Source organism: Stenella coeruleoalba, assembly GCF_951394435.1.
Source record: "Stenella coeruleoalba genome assembly, chromosome: 16".
In the NCBI taxonomy this organism is placed as follows: Eukaryota; Metazoa; Chordata; class Mammalia; order Artiodactyla; family Delphinidae; genus Stenella; species Stenella coeruleoalba.
The window spans coordinates 31,416,196-31,442,094 of NC_137162.1; the positions used below are offsets into that span (position 1 = coordinate 31,416,196).

The 25,899-nt window shown below is 36.2% G+C and overlaps 1 protein-coding gene across 15 annotated transcripts in view; it reads right to left on the reverse strand.

Annotated features, from left to right (window-relative positions):
• The window catches only part of ZNF518A (zinc finger protein 518A), an 83,775-nt gene that overhangs the window by 36,163 nt on the left and 21,713 nt on the right, over positions 1 to 25,899 (reverse strand). For 2 of the 15 annotated variants that reach the window (XM_079899250.1, XM_079899253.1), the window contains exons 1-5: positions 19,091 to 19,190; positions 16,502 to 16,587; positions 3,457 to 3,604; positions 679 to 730; positions 20 to 143 (exon numbers count right to left, since the gene is read on the reverse strand). Coding sequence is in view for 1 of the 15 variants with exons in the window: in XM_079899256.1 (XP_079755382.1) it covers positions 3,457 to 3,604; positions 10,197 to 10,233 (185 nt within the window). In the remaining 14 variants the exon portion in view is untranslated. The other 13 variants (XM_079899261.1, XM_079899260.1, XM_079899252.1 and 10 more) reach the window with 12 other exon arrangements.

Here is a 25,899-nt window from a genome sequence, read left to right on the forward strand (position 1 = left end):
TATTTTAAGAACAGCTTACCAAGAAGTAATAGTCTGAAGTAGAAATGACACTAATCTGGATCTCAGGAAATACAAGCTTTACTTCCAGCTCTGCTCTGTAACACTGGGTAAGGTTTGACTTCTCTGCACCTCAGTTTCCTCATCTAAAGAAAACCACAATTGGATATGCACCTTTAAGCTCTAAGATTTTATATAAAGTTGATACTACAGTTTTTAAACAGGATTTTAAAAATCTCAACAAGAGAGCCCTATAAACTTAAGTTCCACTGACACACATGGTTCCAATTGTACATATATACCATTAACTTTCTCAATTACTTAGTTGACCCTATAGCTATTACCTTGTGAGAATTTCAACAGACTTCTCTGCAGATTTTCTACTTCCCTAGTGCCTCAGGGATAATTTACGTTTAAAATAAAAGTTTCATTCACCTAAACAACAATAACAAAAAGACATTGCCTGCTGTCTCAAGTTAGCATTAATAACTGGTAAAAAAAGAAGAAATTAAAAGGAGTAACACATTTCCCTGGGGTACTCCTAAGTCTAGCTACTACCTCTGATTCCCTACCATTTTGGCTTTTTTTGTCCCTAGAACTAAGTCAGGTGGCAGCAAGGCAAGCCCTTGGCAGATTAGAATGTACCCATTACTAGCTGCCTCCATTAATTCAAACACTTACTGGTTTGTGTTACTCTAGACAAGTTTCAATCTCTGTGTTTTAGTTTCTTCATCTATAAAATGAAAAAAAAAAATTAGTATTTCCCCTACCCCTTTCACAGGGTTGTTGTAAAGATTAAATGAGGACACATAAGTAACAGAATTCTGTAAAGTACTATATAAACTGTAGCTACCACCATTACTGTATGTGATCACCATGTATGAGACATTATGATTCAAGGTGCAGAGGAACAGAAAACAGTAGAGTTAAAAAGATGTGACAGGGACTTCCCTGGCTGTCCAGTGGTTAAGACTCCATGCTTCCACTGCAGGGGGTGCGGGTCTGATCCCTAGTTGGGGAACTAGGATCCTACATGCCACACAGCAGGGCCAAAAAAAAAAAAAAAGGATGTGACAATATATTGCTGAGAATGGAATCTGACTACTGAAGGTTCAGTAGCAAATATATCAAGCAGTACTACATTTTCTTACTTTCATGGTCTTAAATATGTATATGAGTAATAGATATAATTAGGTAAGCTAAAAAAATAAAGTATAAATCACATTAAGCTTCATCCATGTCTATCCAAAGGTCTCACCTCTAAACTTCAATTAATCTAAGTAACTAGGAACTTCACTGTTTTAAAAATCCCTTCTGAGAGAATAAAATTAAAAGTTAAATTACTTTACATTACTACTAAGAGGCCCTTTGAATATTTCTCAAACTTAAAACTTTTGGTTGGGTCTAAAAAACACCTTCAATATTTTTCAAATATATATATGCTGACTTGAAAATAAATTCATTAGAAGGGTATGAGTTTACTGACAAAAAATTTTTTTACATACCATGCCTAATACAGTAAAAAAAATATTAAATTTTTTACTATATTATTTAAAGCTAAATGTAAAGACTTTTTCTTCAAAAGTAAGAATAATAATAAATGGCTGGAAAAAGTTCAATGATACCTGGTGGATACTTCACACCAACTGAGAAGATTCTCTACAGAGTAACACATTCTCAACAGTGAGTGACAAGCATCATGGTCATCTATGGAGTTTACACCATACCAGAATCTGAGGGTGGGGCTCAAATATGTGAAACTTTTAAAGCACATTAAGTAATGATTCTTCCACATTTGGATACCATATTGTGGTCACTCCAGACTATCCATACCCAAGCTTTTGTATTTCTATATATAATCAAGAGAAGTCTGTATCATAGGTTTCATTACAAAAGGCAAATTGCTTCTTATAGTAATATTATGTTTCCAAAAATGTATAATGCTAAAAAATTACATATTTTGATAATATTTCTAAATATCATCAACTTCATTTCAAAATACCTATATAATTTAAAATTTTTCTTAGAAGAAAACACATATCCCAAAGTTTGACAACCAGTGTGATTTAAATAACTTCATCAACTAATACTTACTAAAAAAATACCTATTATGAATGTGTTGCATTTTGATGAGTGCTATGGAGAGATGCAAAAACATGGTCCCTACCCTTAACTGCAACTCGCAATCTAAAGGAAGAGGCAGGACAAATAAGTTAATATACTGCTTATTCAGAGTTGATCATCCAGCAACCTTAAGCTTCTAATACAAAAAAATAGAAAATAGTTAAGTAGGATGCATGGCAGCCAAAACAGACGCCACAGAGTTCACCCATTAGTGTACATGCCCCTTCCTCACATACAAAACAATGCTGAAGGGCTTCCCTGGTGGCGCAGTGGTTGAGAGTCCGCCTGCCGATGCAGGGGACACGGGTTCGTGCCCCGGTCCTGGAAGATCGCACATGCCGCAAAGCGGCAGGGCCCGTAAGCCATGGCCGCTGAGCCTGCACGTCCAGAGCCCGTGGTCCACAACCGGAGAGGCCACAACACTGAGAGGCCCGTGTACCGCAAAAAAAAAAAAAAACAATGCTGAAAAAAGAGACCACCTCATTAAGAAATCCACTTAGCTTTTACTTAAGTCTGATAACTGCTAATTAACTGATGTTGAATGTCATTATTTTTTATATTTAATGTATGGCATATATAATGAAGCTTTAAGAGAGTTTGTGCATTTTAGGTATTTTGGGGTTTATTTGCCCTCAAATTTTAAGTTTGGAGAATGTGTTTTATTTTTTTCAACCTGTTTTATGTGGAAGCAATCAAAGATGACACCTGGTAGCAAATTATACTACGGTTGCCATCTATGGGGGGGAAAAAATGTGTTCCATTAAAAAAAAAAAAAGGAAAGAAATTTTATTACAATTTTAATCTTCCAACCTATTAGCTAATGCTATTTTCACTACAGACCAATCTCTACACCCCACCAACAAGGATTACTGATTTTAAATCTCCTACTTAAATTACTGCCTTACATATATGTATTATTATCTCATAAGACTTGAACAACATCTCATCAAGCCTTAAAATAATACTATTTGTTTAAAGTATGACTGGCCCTTTAAAGTAACCGAGAGTTTGCTGCATCAAGATAGCAACTCAAGCCATTTGATTTTCTCCCTCTCCCAACTGAAACACAAACCAAAAAATATAATTAAAACAAATCCTACAAAATGGCAAGAAACTAAAACACATTCCACAGCTATGCCACAAGGTGTTTGGAAAGAAAAGGTCCAGAGAGAGAAGAGTGAAAACAAATGCTGATCAAGCAGCACTTTTAAAGCACCACTTTTAAAGAGGAAGCACACTAGGAGACGTTCATTCAACCAATATTCAATGAGTATCTATCTATTACGCCCTAAGTAAAAAAGTAACAAGTCCACCCACTCCCTCTCCTAAACATACCTTGTGAGAGAAGTGAGGGCTTGAGAGGAAGCTTGTGTGAAGCCCTTTGGGGTGACAGAAGGCTCAGGCTGAGGTATGGGAAGAGAATGAATCCAGGGCTTTGAGCTGGGTCCAGAGACCAGACACAGTTGGGGGTTGCTAGCACCAGCTGTCAGGAGAGATGTAAAGAAGACATCATTTCTGAACAAAGATACATCTTCCTAAATCCATGGCCATCTTGTTCTGTTTAAGAGTGCTGCCTTTTCTCAATGTAAGTAAATTACTAACTCTAAGCTGTCAGAAGAAAATTACATTAACTTTCTCCACTTCATCTAACCAACTACGAAAATCTTGGTTTATTCTCCAACAATACATCTCAACTCCCAATGCCATCAAAAAAGATAAGCAGGCAGAAACATCACTGGATGCAGCAGCTCAAAAAAGGGAAAATAATCTGAACACTCAGAGAAACCTCTCACCCATTCTCTCAACCAGCAGTGAAAACGAATAACTACAATGAAAGTTACTGGAGGAAAACGGAGAAAGCTTAAAAAAAAAAAATCAAGTAGTGACTGGCAATGTCACTAAGACCTGAGCTAGTATACTGAGAAAAACAAAAAACAAAAATAAAACATACTGCCGGGCTTCCCTGGTGGCGCAGTGGTTGAGAGTCCGCCTGCCGATGCAGGGGACACGGGTTCGTGCCCCGATCCGGGAAGATCCCACGTGCCGCGGAGCGGCTGGGCTTGTGAGCCATGGCCACTGAGCCTGAGCGTCCGGAGCCTGTGCTCCGCAACGGGCTAGGCCACAACAGTGAGAGGCCCCCACACAGCAAAAAAAAAACAAAAAACAAAAAAAACACATACTGCCATGAAAGGGAGAACAAAGTAGATGGGGGAGAAATAATGGTTTTGAAAACAGGAGAAAAAAATTACATGGAGTTGTTGCTTTTTTTGTTTTAAAGCCTTGAATTTTCAAAATCAAAGGCTCCCCAAAATGCCAGGCAAGATTATTAGTGGGAAAATATAAAACTCATTATCTAAACTTATCCTAGTAAAATGTTTGAATTAAAAAATAAAAATGAAATTTTACCAAAAAAGAGTGGAATGGGAATTACCTGAAAAGATATTCACAGCACCAACTTTAATCAGACATCAATATTAATCAGACATTTTACTCACAATTCGAAACACTAGAAGACAATGAAATAACATTTATAGAGTTCTGAGGGAAAATAATTAACCCAAGAATTAATTCTATACCCAGGAAAACTCTCATATGGGAGGGAAAAACACAATTTTAGATATGCAAAGATTCAGAGAATATACTACATATGCACTGTTTCTAGGAAAATTTTTAATACTTCAGCAAAAACCAAATTTCAGTCAGAAAAAAAAAGAACTAAAAAAAATAATGTGATATAAAAGAAATATCTGTCAATAATAACATCTACAAAAGAGAAATAAATGTAAATATTTTGTAAACACAGTTAAGAAAGCAGAAAAGACTGGAGAATAGGAACATCTGCAAAATGACAAATATATAAGAAGCCCTTACAGAAAAATTAACGATGGGAAACAGAAGAGGTGACAATAGCAACAAAATTCTAGATACTGGAAAGGAGATAAGTAGTAAATGACCTTGCAGACTCAAGAAAACAATCCCAGGCAGACAGTGCAAACTAAGAACTAACCCATTTTATACTCTGAATCTTCAAAAGACTTAGGAACTGGCAGCACCAAGTCACTCTGAAATGGGAAGAAGAAAGGAGGAGGAAGATAAAAAAGAGAGAATTTTGGAGAAAGCTGCTTGAGTTTTGGTTAGATGCTAAGATTCTCTTCCCCACTCCATCAAGCTAGGTTACTGCTGTTCCCCAACCACAGCAGAAGTCTGGAGGTTATTCTCTGCAGAAAGTAAAACAGAATCTTTGAAATACAGGATACCAGACACAGCTGAGAAAGTGGGTACCACACCAAAAAGAAGAGGATTAAATGACCATATACATATGAGACACAAACCCCATGCCATGCCCCAATTGGCTCCTAGGCTAAAACAGGGCTACTAAAAATGTGGTTTGCTGATGATCCATGAACCATTTGTCACCAGTCCATGACAAGATTTGTACAGAAACTGAGTAAGCATTTAGAAACTGTAACAGCACTTTCACAGTGTTAAGTTTATGTCTGTTGAATCCAACAATAAAAATGTGGGCTTGTTTTGCATGCTTTCTTTTTAAAATTTCATTTTCTTTTTTGTTTTTTACCATGCTAAAAATCATTTTATTTTTCGTTCGATAAACATTGTGCATGGATTTCCTATAAAATTTCATTTTCTAGAAATAAAGGCACTACAACATACTAATGATGGGAATGTAAGCTGACAGAACTTTCATAAAAAACAGTTTGTAAAATATATGTATTTATTATAAATATTATAATAATTTTTATAAAATAATATAAATATAAACATATCTACATCTACATATATGCTGGGGGAGAAAGTACATTAACTTCCAATTCACTCCTAGAAATCTATCCTAAAGGTAATAATCAGATGTTCACAGAAGCACTGTTTACAAAATCACAAAATTAAAAATAACTAAAAGCCCAGCAATAAATACGGTATTTCTATTCAATGGAATATTCTTCAATTTTAAAAGCAACATTGTAAACCCACATTTATTAACAAGAAGAGATCCAAGACACATTAAGTGAAAAAAACAGAACTCAAACAGTAGACATGTTAGGATTTAATTTGTTCAACTATTAGATGGGTAGAAAATAGATGGATAAACAGACACATGGTCCCCTACAAACTCTCAGTAAGAAGTCAAGAACATACACACAAAAAATGTTTATAGTGATTACTGGTTATCCTTAGGTCAGTGTTTCTTAAAATGTTATCCTTGGATTACTATGACCTCCACACTGGCATACTTCCTTATCATAGCACAAGCAAATAGCTTACATTTGGATGTAACAAGAATGACAATCTCTTTGTCCCTAGACCACACTATTATGAAGCTTTATCAAAAAAAGTGGCATGAATCCATGAAACTTTTGTAATTCTCAAACAAAGCAACTGACTTTGTGGTAAACCAACTAAGCTTTTCCTGAACAAACTCAAAATAGTAAACTTGACACCAGTACAAAATTGAAGAATGTTGACACTAAAGGTGGACAAGAAATTAAAACAAAATAGGTATTATTCAACGCTGTCCTCCCCTTATCAACACACAGGTACCCAATTACACTGTAACAGCTACAAAGCTAATGGCAAACATAATACTCAGAGAATGAAGAACTATGCTATTAGATGTCACTATACCTCATAAATTCATGCTATGAAGAGAAATTTTTTAATTTAACAATTAATTTGAAAGCCATGAGGTTATTTAAAAAGTAAGTAAAAAGAGAGTTGGCACCACCAGAATAGCAGTTATGTATGCACTGCTGTTAAACAAATAAAAAGTTGTATGTATTTTATACAGAAAACAAATAGTATTCAACTAATAATACGATTCCTGATCTTGGTACATTGTTAAAAGAAAGAATAAAAATTGTAACATCAATCTAAATTTGACTTTTTTTTTCTATACACTATATAAAGAAATAAATAGCAAGTATAATGTTGAACTGTTTTTGCAGTAGTTAAGCATATAATTCTTTAATAAAGTACTGGCTTTGATCTGACAAAATTGTATTTATTCTTATTTTCTTTTCTAGTGTTCTCATTAAGTTTTGGTATTGGTATTATGAAGAATTTGTAAAATGAACTGGGGTACCTTCCATCATTTAATCTGCTCTTGAACAGTTCACTGAACATGAGACTTGCCTGCTCTTTAAAATTACACAGACTGCACCAACACACCATATGGGTCTGGTACCTCTTTAAATTTTAGACTTACAATCTTTGTAAGTTCTTCTACGGTTTCTGGGATCTTTGGGTTTTCTACTGCTTAAATCACTTTTGGCAATTTATGTTTTCCTTGAAAAAAAAAAGCAATTTCCTTCACATTTTCTAAGTATACCTCCATAAACCTTACTTTTAACAATCTATCCTACAGAAATAAAAGCACAACATAGAGATATGTATCAGTAGCACTTAAATGTCCACGAATAGGAAAATGATTAAGTAAATTATGGAATATCCACATGAAAACAATATAAAGAAAGAGGTATATGTATTGAATTGCCTTGGAAAGATATTTATTGTGAAATTTTTTTAGTTTTCAAAAAAGGAAGTTGCAGGCTAAGGCATGTAATATATTTTTAAATTAGCAGGAAAGAGCCTTGTTTTTATGTCAGAAGCAAAGATCCTATGAGTACATGTTTGTACATAGACAAATTTATAGATATCCTTCAAACTACTGATAACAGGTTAATTTATTTTAAAGGAATGACAGCATGGCACAGCAAAAACAAAATAAAATAAAACAAAAACAAAAAACCAAACAAACCAAAACAACAGGGAAAGAATCATCAGATCTCATAAGAACCTTGACTGAAACCAAGAAGGCAATGTCACTACCACAAGTCTTTACTGAGGCCTGCCTGTATATTCCTGCCCTTGAATTCTAGGAAATTCTGCATCCTTAACATAATTCCCCCTTTTCAGCTAACATTAGCTTAAACTAGCTTAAGCTAGTTTTATTACTTGTAACCAAAGTTTCTTTCTTTTTGTTTTTTTTTAATTGGAGTATAATTGCTTTACAATGTTTTGTTAATTTCTGCTGTACAAGGAAGTGAATCAGCTATATGTATACATATATCCCCTCACTCTTGGACCTCCCTCCCATTCCCCATCCCACCCAGCTAGGTCATCACAGAGCACCCAGCTGATCTGCCTGTGCTATACCACAGGTTCCCACTAGCTATCTATTTTACACATGGTAGTGTATTTATGTCAAATCTAATCTCCCAATTCATCCCACCCTTCCCTTCCCTCCCTGTGTCCACACGTCTGTTCTCTACGTCTGCATCGCTGACATTAAGTTAATAGATCAATGTTGACTGTGTTTATTTCACAGAAAGGAAGGTTTTGTGATGATCCTTTAAAGAGTTAAACGACTTAAACATGTAAGAAATGAGGAAAGGTTATCTAGACTAGAAAAAAAGAAATATTAGAAGAACTGCAGGATCTAGATCACAGACAGAATGGCAAGGTTAAGTAAGAAGACTACAGAGGCGGGCTTCCCTAGTGGCGCAGTGGTTGAGAGTCCGCCTGCCAATGCAGGGGATGCGGCTTCGTGCCCCGGTCCGGGAAGATCCCACATGCCGCAGAGCGGCTGGGCCCGTGAGCCATGGCCGCTGAGCCTGCGCATCCGGAGCCTGTGCTCTGCAACGGGAGAGGCCACAACAGTGAGAGGCCCGCGTACCGCAAAAAAAAAAAAAAAAGAAGACTACAAAGGACAAATTTGAACTTGAAATGAAAGGTAACAAGGAGCCATCCATATTACTTTATGAGCAGAGAGTTATGAAAGCAGTACTTTAGAAATAGTATTAGAATGCTACTAGACAGCAAGATATATTGGAGAAAGAGAGTAAAAATAGAAGTGAGAAAACTAAGAGGACTAAGTGACAATCCAAACAAAAAAGTGAGGAACCAGAGAACTGGCAGTGTTAGCATATGTTAGGAATCACACAGTAGGTACAGAGAAAGTTTTTAAAAGATGATTCCCAGAATAAAATGCCAAGGATAGAGACTTAGAGTGAATCAAAAAGTGCCATTCCTGGAGAGTTTTTTTTGCTTTCTACAACAGAGTTTTGTTTTGCTTTAAAAAGCAAAAACATTCTACAGTGTTCAGCTTTAGTGAAAAGGTATAAAAAGAATCTATGTGCTAACTCACAACGTTCTAGTTGCTCAAACATTAAACAAAGAACTAAAAAAACTCTTAGTTTAGCCCTATTTGTGACTCAGCATGTACCTCTGTAACCTAACTTGTCACATTAATTGTCCATACACAGTTAAGAAAACTGATTAGTCATTATTTTTTATAACTACTGCATTCCTTGAGTTATTGAATTTTTCTCTGCAGAGATAACCGAATGCAAAACAATCATATAAACATACAATTGGAGACAGAACAAAGCAGCATGCAGCAGGAAGTGCTTGCTGAAAAACATAAAGTTCTGCCTAAAAGGAACCTAGAATACACAAAATACTAAAACTCTTATTTTCAAAGCAGAACCTATTTTATTTTATTTTATTTTTTAATTGGGGTATAGTTGTTTTACAATGTTGTGTTAGTAGAAACTAACAGAACCTATTTTAATGTCCTCAAAATAAACTATTATCTTTTCATGACTTGGAACATTTTGGGCTTACTCTTTTTGTAGCTGTTTTAAGTTTTTAAAAAGTTTACCCCAGAAGCTGACACCTATCTTATTTTAAACAAGTGAAAAATAAATATTGTAGAAATTTATATTGAAAGTCAGCTCCCTTCAAATCATTGTGGTCTAATGACCTAACTTACCACAAAAAAGAGAAATAAAAAGTTAAGTATGCAAATGTGATCAAGTACAGATATAGAAATATTCAAAATGCTAGTGTACATATAAGCCACATACCATTCAGGTAGATTTGTGACACTGGTATACAATTATGAAGGAGTTTAAAATAAAAATTAAAATACAGAAGCAGTTCCTGACTCAGATGAATCTTCTTTTTACTCTCTGAAACTGTAACTGCTCACTGTACACACACACACAGCCCAACACATAAGATGCTTTCTGCTCCCCAATATATACACCTATATTTACCTTTGTTCATACTGTTTCCTTTCACCAGGCTTGTCATCCCTCTTTCTCTTAATTCAATTCTGGTCAAACTTCTTTTCTAATTCTACTTCCTGTAGGGACATGAAACATTCTGCAATACACACTAATTTCCCCCCTTCTCTGAATATTCATTTCAAGGATAGCCATTGCGCATCACTTTATTACACTTTTATTGATACATCATTTCATTTTTAAGTTTTACCTCCCAAGATAACTTATAAGCATCTTAAAAATAAGTTCTATTTTGTATTTCTCATTTATCCCTCTCAAAAACCAAGAAGACTGGGCACACAGGGACCTAACAAATTCTTAATTCATTTATTCTTTTATTTTCGTCTCTCCATCCCCACTGGCATCATCTTAGTCCACTGTCTCTAACTTGGATTAAAATAATAGTCTTCCTAACTGGCATTCATGCTTTCCCCTGCCCACCAACCCTTCTCTGAATCCATTCTCCACACAGAAGCAAAAGTGATCTTCTTAATATAAAACAGGTTACAGTATTCTCTGCTTAGAACTCCTCAGGGGCTTCCCAAAGCACTTAGCAAGCAAAATTTAATCTCTTGGCCAAGGCCTGCAAGAAACAGTGACATCTGGTCCTGGACTTCACTCTTCAACTTCATCTCATGCCACTCTTCCCATCTGTAAATATACTCCAGTAAGCTACCATATATAGACTCTCAGTTCCTCGATACTCCCTTCCTATCTTTCTTATCTCAGGCCTTTGCACCTGCTACTCCCTGCTTGAAATATTCTCTCTCCCATTCCTCAAATGGTTAGATCCTTCTTATCTTTTAGGCAGCTCAAATGTCACCATCTCAGAGAGGCTTTCCCCAACCTATAAGCCATTCCCTCCTCAAACAAAAAAAATTGTTCCCTATTTTAGCCCCTTGTATTTCTTTTTCTATAACATTTTCCCCTCTGGCAATATTTTATTTATTTGTCAATTTATTTTCTATCTGTCTCTACCACTAGAATAAAAGCACATAAACACATGGACCACACCTGTCACGTTCTTTGCTATACCACCAGCATCTGGCACAGTGCTGGCCTTGTAGCTAGCACCAAATATGTGCCGGCCTTTGTTCTAAACCTTGGGAATACAGCAGTGAATGAAACAGACAAAAATCCCTCCCCTCATGGAGCTAACACTCTAGTGGTTATTTAGATAATATCAACACAAGTAAATTATATAATATAGTCAAAGGTGACAAATGCTGTGGAGAAAAACAAAGTAGAGAAGGAAAGGCAGAACCAGAGTTCTAATTTTAAATACAAAGTCAGGGAGACCTCACTTGAAATGGTCTGTTTTGAGCTAAGATCTTAAGGAGCTGAGGCAGACAAGCAGCATTCCAAGAAAAGAAAAGAAAGAGTAAGTGCCAACACCCTGAGTGTGGAGTGTGCCTAACATGTCCGGTGAACAGCAAGAAGTTGGTCAGTATGATGGGAACAGAAAGCACCAGAGGGAAAGCAGCCGGAGAAGATGAAATCAAAGAAGTAATGAGGAGAGCTGCTGGAGCATTTCGGGTAGAGAAATAACATGAGCTGAATCGTTTTTTGAAAAGATCACTTTGGCTGCTATGTTAAGAACCCAGTATTTGAGAGGGAGGTAAAAATGGAAGCAAGGAGACCACTTTGGAGACTATTATACGACAATTACCCAGGTAAGAGATGGTGGCTTGGTAGAGACAATAATGCATGGTCAGACTTTGAATATATTTTAAAGATAGAGCCTATAGGATTTGCTGACAGACTAAATTTGGTCTATGAGAGAAAGAAACACATCAAGGATAACTCTGAAAGTTCTGACCTCACCAACTGGAAGAAATGCATTGCTCTTTACTAAGAAAAGATAGTGTGGGAATAGTAGGTTTGGAAAGGATATCAAGAATTTGGTTTTGGTCATGTAGAATTGGAGATATCCAGTTGACATCCAAATGGAAACATGGAATGTGTAACCGAATACAAAATACAGAGGTCTAGGTGTTAAGATAAAATTTGGGGAGTTATTAGTCTGTGTATATATATGTGTATGTATTTTTGTATATAGAACTGAATGAAAGGGGTAAGTAAAAAAAGAGAGAAGTCCAAGGCGTGAGCCTTAAGATACCCTAACATTTAGAGGATAAAGAAGAGAAGAGCTGGTGTGGCTGAAAGGAATGAGCAGTGAGAATGAAGGTAAATTAGGAGAGTGGTACCCTCAAAGCAAAGTGAAGAAAGTGGTTCCAGAATCATAATGATCAACTCTGTCAAATAAGATGAAGACTGAGAAATGACCCCTGGACTTAATGTCAAGAGTGCTGGTGACACTGATTAGAATGGTTTCAGTGGCTCACAAACATGAATTTAAGAGAAAATGGGAAGAGACATAGAGGTGTAATACAGACAACTGTTTCAAGGAATTTTACTACAAAGGACCAAGAAATAGAGGAGTTGGAGTTTTTTGATTTGTTTGTTTTTTAAAGGTAGAAGAAATTATAGTATGATTGTATGCTCATAAAAATGATCCAGTAAAAATGTTAAAATTAGTGATGGAAGAGAGAAAGAAAAGAAATGCAGGCAATGTCCTTTAGTAAGTGAGAAGAGATGCAATCTAGTGAACAAATGGAAGAGTTGAACTTAGAAAAGAACAAAGATAATTCACCTGTAGTTACTGAAGAGAAAGAAAAGGACATCAGCAGGTGGGTAGATGTTATTGTGAGAGGTTGTGGACAGAAATGCCTCATTTAAGTCTACGACAGGGGTTGGCAAACTACAGCCAACAGCCAATTCTGGCCTGCTGCCTATTTTTGTAAATTAAGTTTCATTGGAACACAGCCACATTCATTCATTTACATATTGTTTATGGCTGCTTTGGTGTTACACAGCACCTGATAGGTACAATAGAAACCATATGTCCACAAAGCCTAAAATATATACTACCTGGCCATTTATAGCAAAAGTTTGCCAACCCTGGTATATTGGAATCTCTGTTAACTCTTTGAGCTGAGGACCAGATAGAAAAGAAGAAACAAAGAAGAAAGAAGAAAAAGAGAAGAAGATAAACAAAGAAGAAAGAAGATAAACAAAGACCTAGGAAACAACAGCATTTAGTGAGAATGACACATTAACCTATACATCATTCCTAATACCTGGAGCTCTAAACAAATATTCTATGAGTAATCAAACATTACTTTAATTTCACTCCTTATCTCTTTTCAAATGTTTTTATAACTATCGCTATATTAGTTTTGAACTGGCTTTATCTCTACAGAGGAGGTATGGTTTCGCCACTGTACTAAGGGAGCTCTCAAAAAGGAGGAGGTAAGAAGAAATTAACTACATATAAAACACAGAACAGCATCGCAGGTTAATTACTTTTTTTTTTTTAATTTTCAAGGTGGATGGTTATTAGCAACAAGATCTTTTCCATGACAAATAAATATACACCACTTGAATACACTTATTTTATATCTTAGCATCACAAAAATGGTATCACACTGAAAGAAATACAAACATTTTACTCAAAGAAAGCTCCACCTTACTAGAAAGAAGCAAAATTTCTGCCTGGCTTTCCAAATACCTCACACATAGATTTACCTAAAACAGCCAACCTTATTTCCCATTACCTCTCATTCCCCCAAAATACAAATTGTTATTGTCAAACCAGTCTCTTCCCAATCTTGGATGAGCACTTAATCATTTTCAACTCCATCCATTCTTCAATTATTCTTTATGCCTATCAAAACCCAATTCATAAGTCAAAATCCATTTGAAGTTATATCTCCTTTCAAGAAACCTTTCTAGACTGGGCCAGCCCTCACTAATTTCCTCCCTATCAGAACTCAGACTTACAACCCATATGACTGTGCATTCATTTAACCTTTTTAGCCATTTGTATTATGTTTCATGTATATTAATCTGGATTACTTAACTAAACTATAAGCACTTTGAAAGCAAAGAGCTCCTCTTATTCTTATATATTACTAAAAAGCTAAGTACACCACAGATTATTCTCAACACACGCTTGTTGATCTGTGTAACCTAAGTATATAAAAATGTGCTGTATTAGAAAAAGTCCACCATCCACTCAGCCAAGTATGTACAAACCTTGACTACCCAGGCAGGTGCACATACTTGTACATACTACTATGTATCCGATAAATATTTGTAGATTGAATGAAGGACTAAATACATGTATAATGAATGAATGCATGCATGCATGCATGAATAAAAGGTATCTTTTATAAGGCAGAGGGAAAGGGCAAATTATGTATGGACATGAATGATCAACTTGAAGCTATAGATCTTAAATTCATAAAGGCCATATATTCATCAGGAGGTTTTCTGCTACAATTCAATTCAAACTAACTTATATGCAGAATTTTGGGCCAAGGGACTGGAAAGGACACCAGGGTAGCAGACAGAATCAAAAAAAACCCATAGATACCTCATACCATGGCTCCTGGGACTAAAAGTGGTACTCTACCTCCATCTATCTCCCATCTATATGGCTTCACTTTCACCTACTACAAATGCGGTTCTCATACACATAGGAAAGAATGTCACTAGCATCCTCCCAGATTAACAACATTAGAGAAAAGGGAGCATCTTTCTCCCAGCATTCATATATCAATTTCAAAGGATTCTGATTGGCTCTGCTTGAGTAATGGGCAATCACTGTTGCAACAGGGACGACTGGGCTTGCGTTATAACACTGACTCATAAGACAAGACACCAACCACTCATAACAGGGGAAGGATGGTTCCCCAAACGAAGAGATACTGGGTTGACGAAAACAATATGCGTACACACATATATATACGTCTTCTACCAGCCACAACCTCCAACAACTCAATTTTAATTAGGAATTGGTGATGACTTTACCATATTTTGAAATTATTTGACTTCCTATAAAGCCAATATTTGTTTTCAGCTATTACCACTTTTTGAAATGAGACCCACATGAAACCCACTTAATTTTCCTAAGCTTCAAGTCATGCACCTGCATTCCAATATTCTGACACTGGTTTCATGCAGTCACACCAATCATGATTTTAAAATTTTAGTCAGATTTTGATTATAATTTTTAAGCTCAGATAATCCAAATCATTTTGATCTGTTACCATACAGCAGTCTCTTATTTACTTCGTTACACGTGAAGCTTTCATTGTTCACCATGTTACTTTTTTTGAGTAGTTTGGCTCAAACTTAGCAAAGAAAACTCTTAGCACTCAGCATTTACTTTCTCTGTTAAGTAGCAACACAGTACCCATGTGAATCTCACGGTAAGAGATCAAACAAATGTTATATACGAAGAAATGACACATGTAAATGAACATAAATGATAACCTGGTATCTCAACTTAGCTTTGTTGCTCTCTTACTGTAGTTGTTATATTACCTTAACTTTTAATAAAATAATTTGTACCTTTGTGAAAAATGGCCTGAAAAAAAAAATCCATCTGCTAGTAAAGTTCACAGAACATGGTTACAATTACTAAAGTAATAATTTAAGTTGGTATAGTCTACTTAAATTATTTTAGTAGTTACATACACAATCTTATTCCTAACTTAGGGTTCTACTTATGGGTATACATTTGGTGAGGGGAATTATATGATACTGTGATATCCCCAAATCTATCCAACACAAACAGCAAGAGGCACTTGTGTTTCAAGGATAAATATGCCACGTTTTCGTACAAGGGTAAAGTATTTTCCACTGAGTGCAAAGCCTTCCTTATTATAACACCATGGATTTGTTGGCAGGCATTTTTCCTTCTTTTTGTCCAAACCAGGATATTCAGACGACTGTTTCCAGGAAACCAGTCATAACTTCTATAGTGATTCCTAAGTCCCTTTTCTGTCTCACAATGCAGATATCATTAATCACAATACAAATATACATTAGATAATTTTTATTTAGGTGCATTACTTTGCACTTACTAGAGCAAAACAGAAACACTCTTCTGGCCATTTATACAGCTTCAAAACATCTTCCTACCGTATTTATCTCCATCATCCATTACCTAGGAGCCCTTAATGTCATCTTTATACTTAGAAGGATGATACAGTTAAAATCATCTTTAGATTTCTAATGCAATGTTGAAACATAAACTATGAAACAAAAAACTACTTTTTTTGCTTCCATTAAAATGAAAACCCACATGTATTTTATTTAGGCCAAAAGTAAAACTATAACTTACGGAAATTCATATATAGGTAACTATTCCATTTTGCCCAATATTAAAACATATTAACTTACTACTTAATAGACTATGTACTATAGTACTTCAATCTTCACCATACCTCTTTCTTCAAGGAACAAAAGGCACACAATTTAATGCTTGGACAAAGCCACAATCAGGAGCAGTGATCAAAAGAAGAGATGATATCTGGAAATGAAGACCAAAATTTTAAAACTTTGACTGCAAAAACTGTCAATAAAATGTTTTTAAACTTTTGATTCAGTTATGCTTCATAGTCAATGTATGTGTATAAATTTAGAAGAAAAAAATCTCTCTGCACTTAAGACAAATAACCTATCATTGACACCCAGTGATAACATGTCATCAATTTACAAGTCACAAAACTCAAAGCTTAGAAGGGAGCTTAGAATCAATCTAATTCAATATCTTCATTTATTACATGATAAGGAAAATGAGTCTTGTCTAAATTCACAAAGCTAGAACTAGAATCTGGATCTGATTCCAACCTAGATATCCTACCATGATAATGCTACCTCTTAATACTCACTTCTGATATCTATGGTTCCATGAAAACTGCTCACCATGTGAAGCCAATACCCCATATAGAACCGAAATACTCATAGCCTACACATCTGATATAAGATAACTAAGAATACTTCCAACTTTAACTCTTTTCTTTTGCTTATAGTGCTTTGCCAAAAAACTTTTAGTAGAGTAACTGAAGGAAACTGGGCAAGGTCCAAGTCTTTTATCTTTAAAAAAAAAAAAAAAGCTGTATTAGGTGATCTACAGTACACAATGCCTTAACAAAAAAAACAGGAAAGTAAACAATAAAAATATATTAAAAGAGCATGTTTAAAGTATATTTTAAAGTCAAACTGTAGAGTTATGCTAAAATATATCCCCTCTGGAATGTTTCAAGATATAAAAACTTTGGGATCACAACAGACTACACTATTACCAGACAGGATAGGAGAAGATCTGAAGGGTGATAATAAAAATCGCAAGCATTTAAAAGTTCATACATTATCAATGTGCAAAGTAGATATTCACTGTGGTTGCTGTCCTTTTATCCTTCCCAAATAACAGACATAAAACGTTTTGAATTGATACTTGTACTTACTTTTCGTGGCAACAACAAGGAAATATTTGGATGTGCAGAACAGGTGTTAGATACCTACATTTTTCTCCCTCCCCACCCTTTTGTTAATTTTCTAGATCTAGGATTCATCTTATTTATGAGAATTTTAACAAAAATCAACATGGTCTACTATGCTTACCGTCCTCATGAAATGCTAACACCCTGAAAAAAGTTAATACAATGCAATGTCTTAATGAATTTCAGGAAAATTCAGTTTTGCTGAAAGATAATGAACCCATTTCTATTGACTTGCAGTTAAACTCTGAAAAATGTTAGGGTACTTCACAGAATCCATTTAAGTGATTTCTATCTGTTCAACTTGAGTACAATAACTTTACAGTACACTCAAATCAGATCCCTTCCTGCATGAAAAACAATTCAACCATTTCAGTAAACTAGGCCTAACACATAGACGTTCAAAGTTAACGAAATTCCCACCCTGATGTACAGTTTGGTGGTATGTTTCATCATCATGACAACCGCTCAGAGTTCAACACTATTATGTATTCTTTAAACATTGACTTATTTTACTTTTCTAGTGTTTTTTTAAGTTTTGATATCCAAACATACCCAACGAATGTTTTCGCTAAAATTGTTCACAAACACTAAACGCCCCCAAATTTAAACCTAAAAAGAAAACTGAACCTGGACTTTTGCATTCAGAACGTTAAAGCTACCGTATTTGTTTCATTGGTCTACTTAAGAGCTATAACATTTTACCTTACATACATTCATCCTATATATTTTCAATTACCATAGCCATCTAGGAAGAGACTGTCTACTACTTGACAATAAGGACATCATGTTAAGAACAGACTCAAAATGGACCCTACAAGTAAGAAAGCCAGTTACAAAGAAATCCATCTGCCACTGGGTGTGGTTGGGGTCTGCACGGAAGAGCGCCCTTGGCCAACTCTGGAGGAGGGCGCGCGCGCCAGAGACTTGAGCATATCTGCAACAACAAAAAGACCTCCAAAGACCACAGACTGAACCCACAATGGGGACGCCGTCGAGTCGGGGTGCCGTGGACCTGCGAACCTACAGCTCGAGGGGTGCGGTCTGAGGGGTGCCCAAGCAGTCTCCACCAGCCCCGGTACGCGCCGAGTGGGTGCTTCGAGCGCCGCGCGCCCCGCTCCGTCCCAAACACCGCGCCCGATCCGCCCCTTCCTCCGGGGCTCGGCTGCCCCTCGGGCTCGCGGAGGCACACTGTGCCGCGCTCCCGCTCCCGTTCCTGGACTGTGGGAGAGTGCGGAGTTCAAAAAGCCTCGACGTAAAGCAAGCCCAGGCTAAAGGACTGAAGGTTAGCTCTGGCAGCCTAGGAGCGCCTAGAAAAAGGACCGACTTCTCTAGAAAAACTTTGCGACAAGTTAGGCGGAAGCGCTGAATGGCCGGGACTATTTAACAGACGCTTCCTATCACGAGAGGCGGAACCCTGAGAGGGTTCGGGGGGTCCTCCAGCCCCCACAAACTCGCCCTTTGCTCTCTGGCTGGCTCTCTATAAGTCCCGGCATCCTAACAGGTCTGGGCGGCCCCGCTCACGGGGAATACCTGTCGTGGTCCCCATTGCCTGCGAGTCCCTGATGGCGGCCATTATGCTTCCATCCGGGTATTGCCGAAAAGCCGATCGCAGCACTACCGGGAGCGCTCGCTGAGGCGGAGGGATTCGTGCCGCACCTGAGGCGAGCGGAAGAGGACGGAGGCCGGCAGGGTCCTCGCCCCACCCTGGTGAGTCTAGGCCACGGAGCTGGGCTCGCTGCTGACCTCTCGTTTAGCGCGCTTCACGGGTGCCTGACACGGCAGTGGCTCGCTCCCCCCCTTGGCTCACCAGCAGCTGGAGAGAGCCTACTTTCAATGGAATGAGAGACACACCTCCATTCTATGCTCTTCAGAGAAGACATCAGAAGCAGGAACTGTGCTCTTGGCAAACCCTTGCTTGACTGGGAATGGTCTCAACCCTGAGATTTTAATCATTTCCGGCTTTGCAAATGGCGTCTCCCCCACTCCTTCCTTTTGACATGGCAGGGTTTAGCAGCCATTGCAGCCCATGTCAACGAAGGAAGCTGCCACAAGCAGCGCTGGAAGACATATTGAACTGCAAACATGTACATATTTAATAATTGATCTGAAAACCATCGTTCAACAAGGGAGGCTCTCATCCCCATCAAAGGAATCTTTTCCAACACTACACACAGGGCTGACAAAGAGGTCAATTAATATGATTAGGTTTGCGCCAGGGGCCAGTATGGCTCTTCTATCCTTTAGCGGATTTCTGAAATGAAATCTATTAATTGACCTCACTTTTTTACATAAATTAACCTTCCTTGGGAGGGGGTGGGGGTTGTTATGGTGGCAACTTTTTTTTAAATGAAAAAAATAACGTGACTGGAGGGGAGGGATATGCCAAAATATTAAAAGGGGCAGTGAGATAGAATTTTTGTCTTCTATTTTTTATGTTCCATATGTTCTTAGGAAGTATATATGCCGTTTGTGATTGAAAAAAAAAACTTTTAAAATGTTAAACATTTTTCACTGTCTTAGAGTATGATTTGAAAATGTTGACATGTAACCATACACACGATTTTCTGCATCCTTTAATAAAAATGTAATCTGTGGAATCCTCACTCTGTCTTTAAGGAATTTTCTTACCACTGTCTACTGGTCTACATAGTTCAAAAAAAGGAAATGAGGGGTAGTACACATTAGGTGTGTTCATATATCTTGTACTCGTATGCCTGTATAAAACACACAAGGAGAAATCTTACATAAACACCTAAAGGAATGCCAATATGGAATGAAGAACATGTTTACAAAATGGATTTTATTTTGCATTAAACATCCTCCTCCTCTCTCCCGTCTTTATTTCCATGCAAGTCAGACATGCACATACATCACAGAGGAAAGAGAAGTAGGATTTTTTTTTAATAGCAAAAAAGATGATAATTGGGAACATGAACAGTTATTTTGTGTTTTGATATAATTTTTGTTTTTTGTTTTTCACATTAAGAAATTTCACCCCTTTTCTCTGCAGTACATACAACTTCACCCTTGCATTATACATTCACCTAAAAAATCTTGCAAACCTGCATATGTTATGAAAGAATTAGATTGTACGTTTATATCGGCCCCAAACCTGTCTCTTCCCTCTTTTCTTCCTCCATCTGTATCACACAACCTCCATCCACTCTCTTGCCCTCTTTTTAGAACATTAAGATTAGCACATAAAAGGGAATGAAACACAAGGAAGGAAAGACGATGGTTAAAAGAAAGAGCGAGAAAGAATACAAAGAAGAGGATATTGAAACATAGCTTAAGAAAGGAGTCTGGATTATTCTATACTTCACAAAAATAGTTAACATATAAGTGGAAATTACATGTCACTCTAGGGATTCACACCTTCGAATCATAGATAACATCATACCACAATAAAGTTATAACAAGCGTATATATGCATTTACAAAAATGTAAGCACGCTTTTAGTTGTAGCTTGTATATCATAAGCATTATAAAAATGATAACTGTTACAACCATAATTAAAGAATTAAATGATATTAATTTGGAGAACAATTCTCTTTAAATGGCTGTCTCCTTTTTGCTGATCTCTCAAGTCCACACGCCCTACCTCCAAAAATATAAACAAGTGTAACCAGAATTGGAAAAATAGAGATACCAAGAGCCTGGGTGATCTAGCTTAAAGTGCTCACACTTCTTGGTTAAGAAATTATAGGTTGATTACTCTCTTCAGTTTATCAAACAAGTGTTAGTTGAACATGAGCTTCAAGTATCATCCTTCCCAATGGCCTCTGCAATGTTTGTTATTCAATATTTATTCAGCAGACATTTTCTTGAACACTGTTTATGTGCCAGAAACTGTGCTAGTGATAAGACATGACCCCTCATGGAGTAACAATTATGATGGGAGATTTTTGATACCTAAAAGATTTCATGATTCAACACAGCAATTACAAAGGTGGGATTTCAGACACTGTGATAGGTGATGAGAAAGATATTTTTTAGGGTAGGCATCCCTGCCAGTTTCCTCTCAACTCAGACTTCCTAGATGACCAAGACTTTGGATATGCTATTTCTATTGTTTTTATTAAAGATAGTAAAGTCTCTCTTAATTCTTTCAGTGGATAATATATTCAACTGTGAAGAATGTTAAACTATATAAACTATATTGGCCTTACATAAATATTTTAGGGCACCTTTCCCTGTCTTAGAGAGAATTATGTAAAATTCTAAGATTCACTGTATCCTGAAGGCAAGAGAACAGAGGGCTCAGATAACTCAAGGCCTTGCAAAACTAAAAAGAGGGAATTGAATGCTAGTTAATTATATTTCTTTTAAGAACAAACCTGGTACATATATATGTTATATATACTCCTTTGTATACTTTTATATGACTAGTACATTTCATTACTTAAAGTTTTAAAAAAATAAAAGTATAGAGTTTTCCTTTTCTTCTTTCTTTCTTTCTTTCTTTCTTTCTTTCTTTCTTTCTTTCTTTCTCTCTCTCTCTCTTTCTTTTCATTGTTGTTGGAGATTAAATACTACGTAAATTAATTTGATGTTTTGTGGAAAGTTTTTTTTTTTAAAGGGTAAACCTAATTTCTGTGAGACCAGTGACACTGCATCATGTTATTATCTCTAAATTACACTTAAGAACTTGTAAGAGTAGATTATTATGGCTCATTACTCCAAAATTTCCAAGTTACATCCATCTGCACATTTCTCTAACTCCTCTCTTTAAAAAATAAAAGCCTAAGCCCAGGTTGTTTACTTCTTTTAATAATGCCTTAATACTGCTATATATGATGCCTCAGAAGTCTTAAAATTGTATTAATGTTGTGGTTCATGTTCTGTTTTTGTTAATGTCGTTTGTTGGGAAAGTGGAGGATGTGAGGAGACAGGTCCTTAAAGTATATCCTGAAATGTCTGATGGAATAAATGAGAAACAATTATGAAATTTAAAAGAACCAATAACTCATTTCATTTAGCTTTACATGCCTTGTTCCTATTGACATTAGAAAATGTCAAGGTGATGAGGAAACCCTGGAGAACTAGGATAGCAAAGGATTTAAGTGTATAACACAGCAATAGGAAGAGCATAATTTGTCAAAGAAGGAAGAATTAAGTGCAAAGGAGGCAGAAAAGCTCTATTCTAAAACTTTACATATATGTATGGAAAGATATCAGTTGGAAGTTGGAAACACAGAGGAAACCATGTGGATGAATATAAAGGCACACAAAAACACAGCTAGGATTGATATGAGAATAGATTCAGAAAGCCTCGGAGAGATGGAGGAGATAAATGATACTATCAAAGTATAAATTACAAGAGTGGCCCAGAGTTCAGTAATCATTTTGGAATGCCTGCTAAGGGCCAGGGGATACAAAGACCTGCTCTTGCCCTCAGACACAAGGTTCATCTATGTTGAATACAGGGACCATACAACTCAGTTTGCCCTGGAAAGCCCTGATTAATGCCTGCTTTCCCTAGCTCTCACTCTTCCAGTCAAAAGTGTTCCAGTTTGGACTATAATTGTATGGTCTACATATGGTCTGTATGATAAAGGGAAAGTGCTGGAAATCTTATCTGTTAAGAGCAAATAATCTCAGAAATGTTTGACTTGCTTTGCTCTTGCTCAGAGAAACTAAACAATTCTTCAGTGGAAAGAAAGAAAGCAGAAACAGGAATTATTAAGGTGAATTAGGGCTAATCAACAAAAAGGAAAAAGTTGTTCATGATGTGATGGGATGAGTGGATTGGCCACAGTGATCAGAAGTGGCTTTGTGGTACCTGGTCTCTCATCTCTGGGGTTCTTTCATTCCTCTCTCCTTAAACTCACACTCCAAGGAACACACACTAATGGACACATACTGACTATATGTTTTCAACCTGACCCAAATACACATTACCTGAAAGAGGAGCACAAGCTCCCCAGACACGTGAAAAGAAAAATTAACAGAAACAAAGATACCAAACCAAACAACATATACTATATGATGAAGAATTATTATAACAGAAAGACAAATGTTTTAAAATAAACATGCTAAATATACTTAGATGAGGTAAGATAGTACATAAAGAGATGAGGGAAGATAGTATATAAAGCAAGAGCAAGAAATCATTGGAAAAATGTAGAAGTATAAAAAGACAAGAGCAAAATTTTCTGTCTTATTTTATCAGGGAGAAAAACCTATTCCAATAAATTTCTCCTTATATTTTATTGGCCAGGACTGAGTAACATACTCTCCCCTGGAACAAAGGAAATGGCAACGGAAAACAGGATTGTTGTGATTGATTTAAATCAATTATGATTTATACCCTGGGAATGGGCAAATTGCCACCTGAGAAAAAATAGTAGTTAACTAGCAAGGAGGAGGATGCAATGAAACTTTTGGTTTGCAGTGGAAGATGTTTGGCATTTGCTACTATCAAAATAAGAGGGAGAGATAACCAGGAATTATGGAAGAACAAAAGAGTACCTATAAAGTAACCTTAGCAATTCACAGGAAATACAGAAGAACATATTAAACTACACCATGGGGATAAAATCTGCTATGAGCTTTAGGAAACTGCACAGGATAAATGACTTGTTTTCTCAACCAAACAAAAAATTGCAAGAAAAAAAAAAAGAGAGATGGAAGGGATATCTATAGATTAAAAGAGACCTAAAATGCTTATCAATCAACTGCTATATGTAGAAGTTAGTTATTTAAATCCTGATTCAAGCCAAAAGACAAAACACACGTAAGACATGTCTGAGACAATTGGAAATTTGAAGACTGAGAATATTTGATGATATTAAGAATTGTCTTGTTAATTTTTTAGGTGTAATGTATATACTGTTATGTTTTAAAAGTTTATCATTTAGAGATACATGCTGAAATATTTACAGATGAAATTGATAATGTGTCCAAGATTTACTTCAAAATAAAGAGGTAGAGGTATACGTGAGGGTATGGATGAGATAACATTGGCCTTGAGTTAATAATTGTTGGCCCTGGAAGACGGGCATAGAAGGAACCATTATAAAATTCTGTCTATTTTTGGTATATGCACTACATTTTTATATTTTCCATAGTAAAATATTTTTTAAAGTTGTTACAAAGGGAAGGAAGGGAAGCTGAAGGAGAGCCTATAGTCAAGACATTTTAAATTTCACTGATTTCCTAACAGTGGGGGAAACTTGGAGGGAAGACTAGACCACAGCAGAAAAGGGAGATACTATCCTGAGAGTCCGTTTTCCATTTACTGAATAAATCAACTGCGAGAGAGAAATATCTCCATACACCATAGGTCTTCACTTTAATTTATCCTATCACCAATATGGCCAATGTTCCTCAAAAAACAAGAAACCAGAGATATGCAAAAGGAACTGGTCCTTAGGACAAAGGGTGGAGATCCAATGGATTTAAATGAAAAAATGCCCAGATGGACACTGAAATTACACCACTGCCTTTTCCCCCCTCTAGTGAAATGGAAGGATTCAAGAAAATTATCATAGAGGTTGACATTTAGGGTCTTTCAGTAAAACTCTAAGCCTCCTCAATAAAGTCCACTAGTCATAAGCAATCCATTCAACACTCAAGTGCCTCACCTTTAAATATAAAAGCTTTAGGGAGCCAAAAATCGTCAGAAATTTAAGAAAAGCTTACAAAAACATAGACTGTTTTTTGTAAAAACAATATCGAAAACAGAAAAAGTAACTGAAGAAGAGACTCAATGCGGCAAGCAGAAGAAAGCAAAACAAAACAAAAGCACTATTATATCTCCAGATGGATAAGAAAATATATTGTATCTATGAAAGAAGAGCAGAAATACTATGAAAAAGGAATATCCTGAGGCCAAGAAAGCACTCTTGAAAATTAAAGGTGTACTCTTAAATATTTAATAAATAGTTTTGAAGATAAAATTCTAATTACTGCCCCCCAAAACAGAAAAAAAATTCAGAATTAAAAAATCAAAAACGTTAACAAATTAAAATCTAACATGCAATTAATAGGCGTTCCAGAAAATGAGAAGAAATCATTAAGTAAAAATTATAAGAAAATGCCCCAGAACTGAAGGACACAAATTTCCATACTGAAATTACTCACTGAATGCCCACCAAAATGACTACACCAAGATATATCATTGCAAAATTCAGAAAATCAGGATATAAAAAGCCTATAATCTTTCAAAGAGAAAGAGTAGGTCACATGCAAACGATTGTAAATAAAAATAGAATCAGATTTCTCAATGATTACACAAATGTCTGGACATAATTGAAAAAATATCTTCAAATTCTGAATACCTTCCAATTTTTTTTCAACATAGGGTTCTACAACCAGTCAAACTATCAACTAAACAT